We start from the raw sequence: 16,528 nt of genomic DNA, 5'->3' as shown, positions 1-16,528 counted from the left end.
TTCTCTATGTTGAAAGAAAAGAAGAATTACTTTTTAACAAAAAGAAGAAAATAAGGCAGGCCACAAGACGTATTTGAGTAGGACATGTTTATAAACAAATGCTCCAACAATATGAAATGGAAATACACGGACACACTCAGCACGCATATCATAAAGTGGTACGTAGATGGGGAGGGCCAAAAATGGATTCCCCTGGTTTTGGCTAGCAACAAGACGTACACCAGTTCACATACCGTGGACACAATGAAACAATGATATGTTTGTACAAGAAAATGACGAATATGGCAGCAATAAATAACAGTTGATTTTCTTTTTTACGTGGAAATCCATCACAAACTCAACAGGGGTGTGTGTATATAGGAGAGAAACGCACTGCAACAATTTCTTCGTGCTGCAAAACAAGAAAATGTGGCACGGCTGGCTCCATAGTTCCCACAATGGCACGGTACTGTGCCATATCTAAAGAATGGATAGCTAAAGTTGCTGGCATGCAATGAACCCAATTGAGGTAGAATTCACGAACCGCTGCTGCTCAAGTTTTGGTACATTCCGTTTGCTCACAGGTTTGCCTTTATATACATTGCTTGGAGGAAGTTACCGACAAATAGTGAACAGAAAAACTACACTGTTCTTCAAGATGACTATGTTTAAAGCAATTCCTATTTTTTGCATCACTCATTGTGTATCATTGAGTGTTGTGTGTAGAGCGCCACCTCAAAGTGGGTATGCCGAATTGTCGTACCAAGTGATTCTGCGACTCCCTTTGTCCCCAAAACCAGTGTTGACCGGAATCGCCTGCATACCTCCACCATCTCCATCGCGGTACCTTCGTTGTTCAAATCTGCAGTTGAAGAACACTTGTGACGAAATGTACTCGATCACACACTTTTTGGGGGGTTGACATTCCCACTCCTCTCTGTAATAGCTCAGAGCTCTGACAGTACTTGAATAGATAAATATTTGGATGCCTCAGATATGTTGGGCAAGGACTCTGACCATCAAAATAAAGACATCTTAAGGCTATCCAACCTTCATACAGCTTTTCAGCTTTGTATATTTCGCTCGCATCCCATTTGCTGATATCTGCTGCAGCCAGATATGTTGTCTGCAAAAAGTTGTCAAAGCAGAGGGACAAGCACTGCAGCATTGTGTCATTCTTCAGGATGACGAGTAAATTCACTTCGGCTACCACAGGTACTTGATCTTTGAGATAACTGCATCTTGAGGCTATCTAATCTTGTGGTGTTCCGCCCATCTTATCCTGGTGAATGCTTATTTAATTTTAAAAGTTTAACGCACAGCCTTCACCATGTCTTACACGGCGTGATTGCGCCAAGAGAAGCAGTTCCCCGAGAGTAAAGTGAAACGCGTGGAGTCGTTTGTGAAATTTGCAAGTATTTAACCTTGCCCAACACAAGTGCACCGAAATGGTGCAGAATATATGGAAGGGCATGCTCTGAAATTGGCCTGTTTCATTTGTCGAAGACTGCACGTAGCGAGGCAATTGCTTGACAAATCTGGTTTCTCCAGCACTCCTTGGAAGCCAAATATGTGAACAGAGAGAAACATTCTAACCTGTTCCATAAATGCCCATCAGTTTACGGGATACTGGGACGTAGAGGGCGCCAATGGCAGGAGTAATGTTGGCATTGTCATCTCGTGAGGTTTACTTCAACCAGAAAGTGCTAAAAAGTTTTTTTTTTTTTGCTTTGTCACTGTCCTTGCAGTAGGGAAAAGCAAAATATAAATCCAGCGTACACTGATGTGTTCGCACCAAAAGGAACTTTGCCCATGGTTGTCGCAAATAAAGCTCTCCATGCCATGGTTCACGCCTGTTCCACAAGATGGCCCCACCAGCACAACTGTGTGACATCGATGTCTCCGGTGTTTCGGTATTCTGTAAACTCGACTACAATTACGGAGAAAGCTAGAACTATTTAATGGCCTCTCCAGAACAAATGACCATCCCGTAAAGCTGTCATTTGAGCAAAACCGTGCGACATCTTCTCGTGGTGCAGCACTGACTTTCAGAGGCATGTCGCCGTGGTCGCCACAGACGCTGCGAGCGCCGTGACAAAGCTCGTTTTCAGGGTTATGTGCATTCACGCACGCACACACACACAAACACTAGATAAGTTGTTTTCGTTGGCATGTGCACATAGTGTCGCAATGAACGCGTGGGCCAAGCTCTTTCTGAAGGCTTTGCAACACAGAAGCAGGGAGAGAGAGGGAGAGCTTGCCTGCGCAGTTATACAATAGCGGAATTTCTTTTCATAAAATTTGAAATAAAGCAAAAAAAAGCTCACTGCTCGTTCAACAATCAGCAATCTCGGACCATACAGTGACTAAAAGTGGCATACTCCACGTAAGAGAATTGCCCTGACCAGGAAACGCATTATGCAAGTGATAAAACGTATGTACAACAGCAACGAATGTGAAGTGACCCACAAAAGCTCACGGTGCACGGGGTCCACGACAAATGTGAATTTCTGCCCTGGTAAGGCGTGGCGCGACAAATTTAATGAGTCCTGCTCAGCAAATTCACAAGGCTGGAGGGAGTTTTCCCGAGGAGGATGTAGGTTGGGACGGCCCTCACCCATTCTGCCGCCTGCCCCGAGGACCATGCCATCTGCTGCAACTTTACGACTCTGGCGCGAGATGTCGAAATGCACCATCTCCAGTGCACCTGCCCCGGCACACGACACATCGGAGCTCCTGCTCAGACGGACTGGCTTCAGCAGTGACCGGCATGCTGACTTCAGCAAGAGGAATTAAGATGATGGCAATCACAGTTTTACTGGACTTCCCGGATGATGTGGGGTTACATTCATCTTTATGGTTTCATTTCTATGCCTCAAGGCATGGAAAAAGAAGTTTACACGTCGCTGCGTAGGCCTCGAAGTCTGCTACAGACTGAAACATTTAATTTGTGGCTGTGCCCTTACTGTTCACGGGATAAGTATTTTTGCAAATCCTGTGTCCCGTAAGCTTTCGTGGCCAACTGAAAAAAAACAAAAAAAAAACAGAAACACTGAAAGACTAGATGCAAGGGAGGGAACGGTAGAAGTCTGCTAGCGGAAACACAGCACAGCAAATATAAATGAAGCACCTCCTCATTGAATGCACCAAGAAAGCTGCATCGACGTTGCACATTCAATGCACTGCATAAAAATAAAATCAGCATTCAGGTACAGAATTCGACATTGTTGAACACATCAAATAAATATACCACCAGCACCTGGAACAAAACATTAACAGGAAAACAACTGCCCCTTGAGCGTGTGAGCTGAATTCATCCAGTAAAGAAAGGTTCAGATTATTACGTCTCAGCACAGACAAAAAAAAAGGACATATCACGAAGAAAATGACGTAGAGATGAGTGATCCACACCAAGCAGGAGGGGCCGCCCAGTCACCAGGTCACAGCAAAGAACTCAAAGTAGGGTTTAGAGGCCCAACCGAAAGAAGCGAGTTCTACGTGTCTCGTCGGCGTGGGTGAGCATCTATCGTGGAAGAAAGTTGCGCAACCAAAAGGCTACGACAGCACTCACCGCACAAGCTCCCTCGATGTCGGTAGAAAGTCACGAAAATATTTTATTGCACGTCAGCCCTGCAAGGGCTGCAAAGCAGCAAATGACACATGTTGGCCATTTTATTTTTGCAACCTGCTGGACTCCCACTAAGATGACCGAGCGTCCTACGACGACGTCACGTTGTCGTCAAGCTGTAGGCAGTAAATCATAATCATGGGACGGGACGGATGAAACCAATGTACAGTTAATGTCAAAAGTTTGTGGACTGCTGGATTTTAGAAAAATGTTGAGTTTCCGAGCAGTTTATGACCGTAGACAGTAAAACCACACACAACACAACAATCAGATATACTACAGTTAAACCTTGATTAAACGAAGTCAGTGAGACCAAAGAATTATCTCTTGGAATTGAAAACTTTGTTAAATCAAAAACACTCAAAGGCCAGCTGAAATAGAATTTAATTTTGGCTAAATTGGTCATAATTGAACAGTATATACCACTGGAGCAATTTGCCAGCATCACGAGAACTGCTCTTCAGTTCAGGTGATGATCTGTTCAAATTGCCCTGGTAACTTGTTTACCATAGCAATAAGTGAACAATTTTCGAAGCACTCGGAACACAAAAGATCTACTGTGACTTGTTTTTTTCTGCGTATTTACCCCACAATACTTCCATTGACTTGGTGAGATATTGAGTTCACTCTGAATGCTTAGAGGTTTTCAACGCATTAAGCTCTATGAACCTGCCCATCTAAGCACCTTGTCAAATAGAGGTTTGACCGTAGTACAGACTGGAAATGAAATACCAGGCTGCAGAAATATTCAGCCTAGCCTTTCCAACCCATAAACTTCTGAATTTGACTGCACACAAGCAGTAAGTGTCTCCTCAGCGTGTATTTTCTGGACTAGTTGGTTTACATAAATTACGGCGAAACAGCGCAGACGATGGGATGGGTGAAAAAGGACAGGACAGTACTGACAATGAACAGGGTGCTGTCCTGTCCATTTTGATGTTGCAGAGAATAGGGCGGGTGAAAAGGAACAGGACAGTGCACCGACAATGTACAAATTGACAGGACAGGGCACTGTCCTGTCCGTTTTCCTGTCACAGGTGATGGTATGGGTGAAAAGGGACAGGACAGTGGATTGACAATGGATATACAGACAGGACAGGGCGCTGTCCTGTCCGTTTTTATGTTGCAGACGGTGGGATGGGTGAAAAGGGACAGGACAGAGCATTGAAAACGGATAAATGGACAGGACAGGGAACTGCCCTGTCTGTTTTCATGTCACAGATGATGGCATGGGTGAAAAGGGACAGGACAGTGCTGTGACAACAGACAAATGGACAGGACAGGGCGCTGTTTTGCCGGTTTTCGTGTCCCAGGCAATGGGATGGGTGAAAAGGGACGGGCAGTGCCCTGACAATGGACTGTCCTGCCCTTTTTCACCTGTCTCATTGTCTGCGCTGCTTCACCATAATGTATTTTCTTACTATCTTGAAACTTACTGAACTAAACCAAGCACTCGCTTGTAGGTGTTTGCTTTGCCTCTCGCCCTGTCTCTTAATAAATAAGTGGCACCACTTGATGCTGGTGTGATTCCAGCTAGCCTCGACATGACTGAGAGAAAGCTTTAGCTTGGGGCCAACTTTGACGCTGTTTACTGAAATACATATAAAACACAATGTTTTTATGAGACAACTCCTGGACTGATTTGAATGAAATTTGTGGCATTTGAGAGGGAAAGTGAAATTCTAGTGACTCTAGGAAGCAAAATTTTGATTTGGGATCTCGAATAAAAAAAAATAAAGGTTGCCAAAAGCCAGCAAGTTTAAATAAATAGAAGCACGGAGTTTACATATCTGTAACTCAGCACCCCAACACGGCTATCGCAGTTCTGTAAACTGCACCAGTTAGAGCATCATCTCAAGTGGACAAGTTTCATACATAAGTTTATAACTTATGCGAATTTGTTATAATGTTTTCAAAATGTTTTGGAAAAGTCATACTCACAAATAAGTGGTATGTTTCAAATCGATGAATACATCAATTTTGTCCACTTCAGATGTATTATTCGATGCACCCTACGGAATAATGGTATTGTTTTTTATAGCCGAGTACAGGTCTGTAAACTTGACACTCGAGTTTTTATAAATTTTCTAATTAAAACCGATTTTCGTACAAAAATTGATGGCCTAAATAAAAAATCTAATTCCCAAAGTCAACAGATTGCAACTTTTCCTTTTGAATTCGATGCACCCCATCAAAATCGGTGCAGTGGTTGCCGAGAAAAATGATTCCTCCGTTCGCATGCATTTAAACAGGAGCGGCTGAGCTAAAGCTTCCTCCTGATGAAAGCTTCCTGCAAGATGCTGACTAGACAAAGCTAGGTGCTTTTCTGACTGACAGAAACGCAGTCTCCAGAGACTGCTTACGTAGGACTAGCAAGCAAGACTTTCCCACCAGAACAGAATGCAAGCAGAAAACAGAGGGGACCTCACAAAAAAGACCTCACAACTCTGAGAGCAACACTGCTCAGTAACCATATCTTCTCGCTTTGAGCCACTCCTGCATTCTTGATCCAGTTCCAATTCTGTTGCATAAGGCGGCATGCCAAATTATTGCCTCTATGGCAGCAGTGAAATTTCGTCATATTAAAATCGTCACGCTTTGCTATATTGAGGTTAAAGATACATGGTGCTTCATGCAAATGACATCATGAAAAGTGAAATACTTCGTTATATTGAGGATTTCATTATATTGAAGTTTGTTTTATCTATGGTTAAATGTATTTGCACATCCCTATAGAGTACAGTCAAACCTCATTATAACTTAACAGGATATAACGAAATAATGAATATTAGGAAGTGAAATTCCCTCTAAAATCGTCATAGAGATTCATAGTGCAGTAGAAGCAATAATGCTTATAAAGAAGTAATTAATACAATGAAATAATTCTGGCTCCCCCTTCAACTTCGTTATCCTAATCTTTGTAGCATTGCTTGCTACATATAAAACAGAGTGTAGGACAGAGTGTAGGACAACCTAGTGGGGGCAAACGCTGGCATGTAACAGGGTGTACAATGTGATGAACACAAAAGATATAATGTCAGAGACAATAACTAAGCTGAACTAAGTCAACTTTAGCAATTCTTTGCTGGACTGTAAATATGGAGCAGTATACTGATAACAACTATAAAAAAGATATAAAAATTTGATCGTTCTCGGTGTACAGCATTGTATCTAGGCCGACCTTACAAAACTTCAATGCATAATGCAGTAAAAAATGCCTATTGATACAAGCAGTAATCGCTATAAGAGCTATTATCGTAAGTTGACCACATGAAGGCAGAAAGCTTAAAAGCTGTGAGGTAATGCAGTCAAATTCCACCCCTTGACAAGGACATCTGTTCTTCCTTTTAGGCTGTTTCAAGAACTCGGATGCATGTATGTCGATCATCATGCGGGTTGTCACTATAAGTGCTATTGTTTAAAGTAAACCACACCACAGTAGCAAACACAACAGGATGTGGTAAATTTCCACTCGTTGCCTATGATGTTAAAAAAAAATTTTGATTGTTTCAAGAACTTGAACACGTCAAAAATGGGACTGATGTGTGCTCATTGTTATGAATGGTGGTCGTTATGAGTGGCATTAATAAAAGTTGAGCGCACTATAGTAGAAAGCTCGACTGCAAGAAGTTCCTTACTCCCTATGAGACTCCTTCTCGAGGCTATTTCGAGAAGGGAGACATTCGACAAAAGCATGACTGATGTGCACCCTACAAAAGGACAGAGAGGTGGGCGAGCAGGAGTGGATTTATGGCGGCATGCGGGCAGCGTGACAAGGATAAAGAAGGAAAGAACTAACAGGACATATCCTGTCAGTTCCCTCCTGTGATGACAGGACATGTCCTGTCACTTTCATACTTGTCTTGTTGTGCTGCATAAGAGCAGTTATGTTCTGACAGGACATGCCCTGCTTCTACATAAGACATAGCTGATTTCGGTGAGCACGACAAGGCAAGGACAAAACGAGGATGAGACTGACAGAACTTGTCCTGTCAGTTCTCTCCTTTTATGTCCTTGCCTTGCCGCTCTATGTAATAGCAGCTTACATCCTGACAGAACATGTCCTGTCAGTTCCCTTTGTTTATGTCCTTGTCTTGTCACACTGTCTGAAAGCAGCTATGTCCTTCCTAAAAGCAGGACATCCCTTGCCAGTTCTCTTTTCTGTCACTGTCCTGCTGCATTACCTAAAAGCATGTCTATGGATGTGCACCCTTCTCGAACAGAATTAAATGCAGAGGCAGAGGCCTAGTGTTGAGCCAAGACACGCTGACCAAAGTGAGGCGTGCCAAAAAGTGACTAGATGAGGTGAAGCGTGGCGACTTCGCGCGGTGTGTGACCGACTATCAGGAGGTTGTCGTAGCTCGGAGGTGGCTGGCTGGCAGCGACCGTGGCCGCCCTGAAAATGAGAAAGCATGCAAAAATCTACGTCACAAAGGCATACACCAACACAGTGATTTCACATTTCCTCTCTCTCTTCTGCTTGTGAGCTCATAAACGGCACAAATGCAAATGCAGAGCGATTGCATGTGAAAGAGGTTACAGAGAACAACGAGATCAAAAGTTTCGCGTGTTGGGCCCCTGCTTATATTCGGGTTATTAACGCCAACTTTCAGGAATTTTTTCATCTTGTAAGTGCACTTTGCAATGTCTACAGATGAGGGCAGCACATTCTTTTTTTTCCTTTCATCATGCTAGAAGTGGTCGTCTTGCGATCTGCAGCTTGAAGCACCGACAGGATTGCAACATTTTCCGCGTGTGCGTTTCATCAACAAATTAACGCGAGTTCAGTGGATCAGACAATGATTTTAGTGCCGTGGATGAGTATATTTTGCCTTCGAATGATTGGGAAATGTCTTCAGATGAGAGCACTTTATAAGAAGGCGACAATGATGACCCTACAGACCTGCAGTGCAAATCCTGGCCTCCACCCACGAAAGCTTCAAGCGGTACCCCACTGCGCTCGATTACTGCTGCGAGCCTCAGGAATATGTAAACTTTCTGAAATAAATTGCTTCACATGCGTTTGCTTACCCGAGTGCCATTTCTGCTGGAAAATATAAAAGGGACCCTAAAAGCAAGCGTTGAATCACTTGCGACTGCTCCACAATTACAACTTCCTGCAACACATGGGGGTGATCTCTGAGGTTGTGCTTTACTGAGGTGCTACTACAGCTCACTCCGGTTACACCATCGATTTGCATATAACACAGATCACAGCAAGGTCACTCCAGCAAGGTCATTAGCGGTGCAGGTGACACAATTACCTTCGGCCGCAAAGCTCTCTGTGATTCGCTCACCGGGAGCCTGGCGCGAGCAGCCAGTGGGGCTGGGTGCTGGGCATGGCAGGCACCGTTGCGACGCTGTGGACCGACGCTGGGCCATAACCGCGCCGCTGGGCTTTTCCCGGCGACGGCACCTGCGGCTGCTGCCTGTGTACGCCAGACACGATGTCCACAGCGCAGGGCATGGTCACCTGTGAAGCAGGTTTCAGTCCGATTCAATTTTCTTGAAGTTTATTTTCCAACATACACACATATATGTCCAGTGGCCTCCTTGGCAAGAAACCTGCGTCAAACAACTTGATGGGGTCAAAGAGCCAGTGGCAGGCAACAGAGCGCTAAGAATAACAAGATACTTTAGTGACCAAGCATCAGTGATATCATAAACGTGATCGAGGCAGCAGATTAGAATTACGTAGTACATGGAACAGCACTCCTATGAAACAATTTCTGACAGTGGAGCTGAATATTTGTATATCATATCTGAGCTCTATTTCCCTGAGAGAAGCCAGGTTTCCTGGACTAAAAGCAGCTTTCTGCAGCTTGACGAAATCCGAGAAACCCTATGTAATTAGCAGAGCGATGTATCAGTGGACAAAGCACAGGCTGATTTATTTGTCGCGCTGCCTGTGAGAATGATGCTGCGGGTTTGACTCCCGAATTAGCAGCTGCATTACCAATGGTAAAATGCAAGAACATTTAGGTATCAAGCTTCATGCGCACAATAAAGAGACTGACAACTGGCCAGAATGTGTTGCCAGATGTTGGTGGACATGAAATGACCGTGATTTATAGTGATAGGATCCAGCACGCTGTTTGCAATTCAAGTAGGAATTATAATTTTAAAGTGGCAAAGAAAGTCTCAATAACCACCAAGTGTCACGGCCCGGCAGTGAAATCTTGGTACTCCGGATGTAGCATATGAGATTACCGTACGCAAGTCGGCTGTTATTAAGTACAGCATACTTATACTGCTTAAGATTGCAGTTTGTATTAGATGCTAGTGATTCATTCTATGCGTACTATGAAGTAAAAAAAAGTGCACACTAACAAGTGTCCCACAATGCATGGCGGCACACACGCTTTGGTACACGCGCAAGTTTGCGAGTAAGTACCCAGAGTTGTGTGGTCTCTCTATGGGAGACAAAATGCCATCGACTAGTTGTGCTGTAAAAGGGTGCCAGCTCTACAATATTGGCGCATGCGTGGCTATGGCAACAGGCTGAACTGCGTATCACGTATAAAAGTGTCGTTTAGATTTTGAGAACTTGGCTTGGCTAAAGAACACCCTTGTCTGGCGAATGACCAAAGCAGTTGTCATCTGTCAGCATCTGTCAGTTATTTACGTTATAAATACATCAGTAAGTCAACCAATTGACCAGACAGTCAATTAATCAATCAGTCCATCAATCAATCAACCACAAGCTGATCTGTGGGTGCGTGCGGCTTGTGGGGGATAGGAGCGGGAGATGGGCAATGCCATGGGGGTGAACTAGCATTTCTTATTCAACGGAAACTTTAACTCTGGACCAGCTCTGGCGTCCCTATTAAGATGTGTTGAAAGATATGCCGTCACTATGCAACTGTTCTGCCAATTTGAATATTGTTTGTTTCATTTAAAATAAAAAGCTGCAAGTTTGTGCCCCATTTACAACCCACCTGTTGTCTTCTGCCGCACCTATAAATCTTAAATAGGACATAAGATGTCATTGAGAGCTAGTGCCATATTTTCACAACAGGTGGCCACTAATCTTCTCCAGCACATGCATAATTTATTGTCTTACGAAACCTCTGCTCCAGGCAAAGGTGATGCTTTAGACATTTTGGGGCACTGATTCTTAAGACTTTACCTCGAATAAAAGTTTGTCTTTGCTTTACTTCCAAGAAAACTTACCAAGAAGCAAACAAACAAGGGAGAAGAAAGGAGAAAAAAGAAAAACTTCTATGTATGTAAATCTGAGCAACTGATACATCACAGACAGTGAAGCAGCACAAGCAAGCCCTCACATTCTTTGGAACTACTAGGGGTCTGTTTTCTGGCTCACAGCCTCGATCGGACGCAGCAGCAGTTGCTACTGCATCCATGCGTGGTCGTGACTGGCTGTTCCTAGTGACGGCTCCCATGCAGGCGGCGCTGCAGCACCACGATGTCATCTTTCATCACCGCAGCCGTACAAACTCCTAGTGAACCTCCAACATGGAGCTGGTACAAGGTGACGTAAGAAACAAAATATTTTTATGGCTGGTTAGAAAAATCTGGACCTAGAAGCTGCTGGTGTTCAAATGAGACACACGCGAGCTAAATTTTACTTTATAAGGATTAAACATTACGTTTCAAGGCAAATTCGAGAATCTGACATGTTGCTCTGCGTGTTATAGTATTTCGTATCGACCACGGCGTCACATGCCAGCATACAGTGCCGCACAAAAGCCATCGCAGAACACCGCGCAACAGCTTCGCTGTTAAAAATCGGAGTGGATTCGGAGTGAGATGAAGTCTCTCCTCACCTGTCTCGGGGGGCCGACAGACACGAGGGGATTGTAGTGCACTGTGGCGGGCGGAATTGAAGGCGGCTGCATCATTGCTGACCGCCGAGCTCGCCGCAGCTCCTTGCTACGCATGTAGCACTGCAGAAGGAGCAGCGAGACGTTGACGCCGATGAGTAGCACACCGATGTAAACAAACACAAGCAGGTCGCCGCTGGCGACTGCACCGTCTGGCGGCTCGCCGATTGCAGGTCCCATTGGGGGCTGCTCGGAGTTCAGCGAGGCGTCTGGCGCTCCAGTCTGGATGGCGCCGGCAATGACTAATGCGATGCCGGTGAGGATGGCTGACACGTAGAATACCTGGAAACGCATATTTTTGTTGGCATCACGTGATGCATAGGCAGATGGATGTGGCACGCATGCTCCAGAGTCGAGTGTGGCAAACACACAAATTGATCAGTAGACCATAAATATGTTCGCTTAGTGCAAACAAGAAAAGACGAAAGGGAACCAGGGGAGTGCCAACAAGTTGGTGCTCCCCTTGTTCTCTTCCATTTTCTTTTTTGCTGGCGCTAAGTGAATCATATTTATGGTATACTGAGCAATATGAACCGGCCAGCCCAGCAAGATGTACTTCTGAACACAAATTGACGATCTTTGGATGCAACGCGCTGATACCTGTCAGGCAGTACTGAACTACAAGCACCGTGGTATGGGTTAATTTTTGTTGGTTAGATCGTGTCTGAACATTCAGGCACACACACCCCTAAGTTCAGTCTGTTCAAATATTATTGAAGAGGATGGTTAACAGGTTCTGATGGACTAGTTGGGTAGTCATGGCTCAGTTAGAGCTGTGACCAGAATAAGCGATAACACAGACCAAGTGCATAGTCTGTGTCCATGTCTTTCTAGTGCTTTAACACATCATTTTCAAATGGTTCATTGTTCGAGATTTCTGCTTTGATGCTCAAGCCAGAAAACAGTTTTTGCAGCATGGTTTGAACATGTACAGTCAGGAGTAGGCATTACTGGCTTTGCTTAAGCTGCATGTTTAGCTCCTGTGGAGGCCCATCTCGTTGTTCGGTGTCTATAGCGTGATTACAGCGTGAAATTCGGATAGCTCGGGTTTGTTCATCTTGTAGTGTACTGAGTACTACTGAAAAGCACAGAAGCACACAGCAGACAAAGATGAGACAGCTCTCCACTGTCCCCGCGTGGTGTGTTCTTCTATGATTGTTGCTAGCACTCAATGCATTTACGGGATAAACTATTCACGTTCTTTATCTTCGGTGAGTCCAGGTTCGTAGCAATACTCACCTGTTGAAAGTAGTGGCACACTTCGTGCGCGTTGCACGTGACTGTCGACACTGGCTGTTGCTGCGACTGCTGCTGTTGCACGTGAGCCGACGTGACCGACAGCGAGCGCATTCCTCCAGGCTGACCCCCCGTGTGGGGCTGCGGGGCAAAGGGCGGCACGCGCGATGCCCCACCCTGCGGCCCCCCCGCCAGGTGGTAGCCGTGGCTCTGCTGTGACGAAGGCGGCGGCGTGCAGCTGCCGCAACGCCCTTCGCTTGGCTCAAACAGTAGTGATGACATCCTGCGTATGTGGCAGTCACAGTTGTTGCACCGCTGCTGCTGCATCTGGACACGCATAAATGGTACGAAAAGCCAGGCATGCAGAATGCGGACTCGGGATGAACGAGGAGGACAACACGGACGTGGCGTCCGTGTTGTGTATGCGCGCCTGGCTTTTCGTGCTACGAAACTCTGCTGACTTGCTAAGCTTTCTGTCGTTCTAGATGTGCGTGCTGCTGGAAAGCATCGCCTTTGCTTCAACTGAGCCTCACAACCGGCCCAATTTTTTGTTTCTATGCGAACTACGGCTGATGACTAGCTAAAAATCTAGTGGCAAATGCCCCGCCTGCCAAACTTGAGGAGAATTCATATAGATTCACCGATCAATCAGGTTTACTCATTTCACTTCAATTTTGTTGGCATTCATTGAAATTGCAAAGAGAATGTTCAGACCCTTGGGGCCCACTGCCAGGGATTCTATTGTGTTGAACGACAATACAGATACTTAATATAACAGCATGCAGCAGTGTTTCAATATAGATAATTAAATTCCCCAGTATATTTCCGTAACAAGACAGTGAGAACTAGTATTTAACAGTTTTCAAAAAGCTCTTTACGCATGAAAATTTTTTTTCAGGCTCAGAAACACACATACACACACACGTAAACAGCAAGTAAACAGAAACAACTATTGCTTGCAGCTGTCTTGTTGCAAGCCGGCAACTTTAAGCACACTTGCACGGAGTGGATCGTTACATTTTGTTATGCTGTGTGTGTGCATTGAGCTACTGTTATTGGCATCTCTACCTCTGCGACAGCCCCGCAAACATGACCTCTTTTTACAATCAGCACTTTTCGAGGGGTCCATTTCACAGTGCAGACACAACAGGGACCAGGTGCAGTACGTTTTTGAGGGCAGAGCTTGGAACCGAATTCACAGGATGCCACTTAGTGCAAGCTCAAGCATCCACAGGTTGTTTTCAAGCACACACTCTTGTCAAAAGTAGACATTGGTCCATCTTGTAATGAGCTGAGTACAACCTACAAACACAAAAGGACCAACCAGACATGGACAATGGAGCGCAATGTTGCCGTAAATGTCAGCATCAGCTTACTGCAACGTGCTTTTGCCGGTAAAGCAGGTTGTTTGCCCATCGCATGCTGGATGAATTCCTGATGGGTTTTTGCTCTCACTTGGTAGTGTCTGTGTATTCCTCCCAGAATGAATAGAGACTAAAAGAGTTAGTACTTAGTTGGAAACGCTCTGATGGAAGTTTAAATTCCAGATAACATGCATCCTAGCTTGGAACTTCGACTGCCACAGCACAACATCACTACTAATGAACTCTCTGTCACACGCACTGCTTTGCATTTTTTACAGACTGCTCTATAGACCAGCAGACTTCGGCGATTCCTGCGGATCTGAAGCCATTTACTACGACAACAAAGGTATTCAGTGCAGTTGCACTGAATCAATAGCGCTCTAGATATCTAGGCCAGATACTTCTCATATCAGTCGGAAACTTCGAAACAGCAGAGGAGGAAAGGCTGAGCGTCCCCGTGAACTAAATTACGGGTCCCACAACCACGCGACGCTATGAATGTACCGACTAAATATACATACCTTAACTTGTGCGGCTTCGTCCCGCCGGTGTTCATATATCGTGGCGAACTTATTTTGCGTGCCGTTATTTCTTAAAACACGTTCCCGCAAGGACTACAGCACAACTTCAAGACATAACTCGAGAAAGAGATACCATGCCGAACGTACAGTCAAACGTGGACGGGAAGGAAAAATAAATAAATAAACAGGCACGCACGCGTACTCACAAATCACCTTTTGCAGCACTTGTTCGATAGCGTCGGACGAAGAAGCTCTTCATCGGGCATCGGAAATTTTGGTTCGTCCGGGGCAGCGCAGTTTCGTCTGTCCGGCGGCTCTCCGAGCAGCCGACTCTCCTATGCGCGCACCCTTGGAAGAACGAAAGGAGCAGCAGCCTCTTCCGTTGCGTTCAGGGCCAATTTACGATCATCAGGCTCGCTAGCGGCGTGTAAAAAAACGCCAACGGAAGGCCGATCCACCAAGCTGGATTTTGTTATATTACGCTCCTCTCTTATATCGGGGGCGGAGGCGGGTGGGGGGCAACCCAGCACCCCTCCTCCACACTGTAAACAAACGCGTTCGCGCTCGAGGCGCAAATATCACGCGCACTACACGCAGATGGTTCGCGATCGGCGACCCCCGAGGGCCGGGCCAAGGCAGCGGCGCGTTTAAAAATGGAAGATACCCTTTCACGCGCCCGCAAATGTTTATTGTACGCGGGGTGTAAACATTACCTTGGAGCAAGAAGACACCGGAGTCACGAAGCCAGCTTCGTGCGGAGCCATTACCGGCGCCGCTTCCGCGGTTCATGGCGGTTTCCGAGCGCCTCTCGGAGACTGCGCGACGAAGGCGACGGCATCGAGGTGTGCGAACGTTGGAGCAAAGTTCAAAATGAAGACGCGCCGAGTATTTCGACCATTTCGGCAGCGGGTGCGTGCGGCGAGAAAAATTTTGACAGACCGCAACCTCAAACTGTTTCAGTCGTCATTCCGCACGGATGCGTTTGAGCTTCGTATATAAGCTAAACATTATTCAAGCTTGAAGCGAGTTCCTTTTACTTGAAGACTGCTCGCCGATAAACTTGCAATTTATTATAAATTATTTACGACGAGATAAAGGTTATCATCAAAGTTTGTACGCACAACGCAAGCTGTTTGCGGTTGGCTTAAACAGTTAGCGGTTATTTCTGGTTGGTTTCGGTTTTACAGTATTGGTCGTTGTTGCGCTTTTGCGGCGAATTTCCTCGGTGTGACTCTTTTGAGCCGTGCTGTTTGTCTCAGGCGCGATCTGAAGTTTTTAATAAAGGGGAAAAAATTACTTCTCTCCACCTTGCGGGTTTCTGCAGAACTATTACGTCGGCCTAAAGTTTACGCGCCTGGTTGATCTACACATCGCACACTTGTTTGCAGATGAACGATGCAGGGTCCGTCGCTGACAATTTCGTCTTCCGATTTGTCCCATTGTCCCACGCTATAACGTCACTGGCGTGTTACAGACTTCACCAAATATGATACAAGGCTTTAACAAGTCAGGGGAAACGGCGAGGGAACGCACATTGAACCTAAAGCTTCCTCTCGTGTCCCGACGGACAGTGACACATACATTCTGAAAGAGTGGTCAAGAATGTGAGAGATAGTGACACATACCGAATAGCGAAGTGAAATGATCAAGTAAAGCAAATAATTTGTTGAAGACAGTGTGCTATTTCATGAAGAGATATGCTTGAGGAATAGCTATGAGCTGGCACTAACGTTCATCTTTTATGCAAGAAATAATCTTTTTGTTTTATAAATCAGAACAAAGATGTACTTACTGGTACAGTCGAAACACATACATGTGTTCGAGTTATTTGACCACTAACTCGAACTGGGTTAATTCAACTTTCGGCTTAATTCGAACTCACAGAAAAGTCCCGGCGAGAAACTAAACCTTATATGGAGGAAAAACTCTTCTAATGCCAAAGCAGCATTCGACCCC

General features: G+C 45.3%; 1 protein-coding gene across 2 annotated transcripts; it reads right to left on the bottom strand.

Annotated features, from left to right (window-relative positions):
- Positions 1 to 72: 72 nt before the first annotated feature.
- Positions 73 to 15,518, bottom strand: LOC126529087 (uncharacterized). 2 transcript variants are annotated; one of them, XM_050176687.2, is made up of 5 exons: positions 15,286 to 15,518; positions 12,691 to 12,970; positions 11,395 to 11,733; positions 8,905 to 9,080; positions 73 to 8,003 (listed from the first exon to the last, which is right to left on the bottom strand). In XM_050176687.2, exons 2-5 carry the CDS (start codon positions 12,967 to 12,969, stop codon positions 7,904 to 7,906), a joined length of 894 nt encoding a protein of 297 aa, XP_050032644.1. In that variant the 5' UTR covers position 12,970; positions 15,286 to 15,518; the 3' UTR covers positions 73 to 7,903. The 2 variants fall into 2 exon arrangements, with proteins under 2 accessions (XP_050032644.1, XP_054925571.1); XM_055069596.1 differs by having other exon boundaries at positions 7,922 to 8,003; positions 8,872 to 9,080.
- Between the last annotated feature and the right edge of the window lie 1,010 nt (positions 15,519 to 16,528).

The sequence above is a fragment of the Dermacentor andersoni genome, chromosome 8 (assembly GCF_023375885.2).
Source record: "Dermacentor andersoni chromosome 8, qqDerAnde1_hic_scaffold, whole genome shotgun sequence".
NCBI lineage: Eukaryota > Metazoa > Arthropoda > Arachnida > Ixodida > Ixodidae > Dermacentor > Dermacentor andersoni.
The sequence above is the reverse complement of the archived record's forward strand: the minus strand, read 5'-3'. Positions and strand labels throughout refer to the sequence as shown.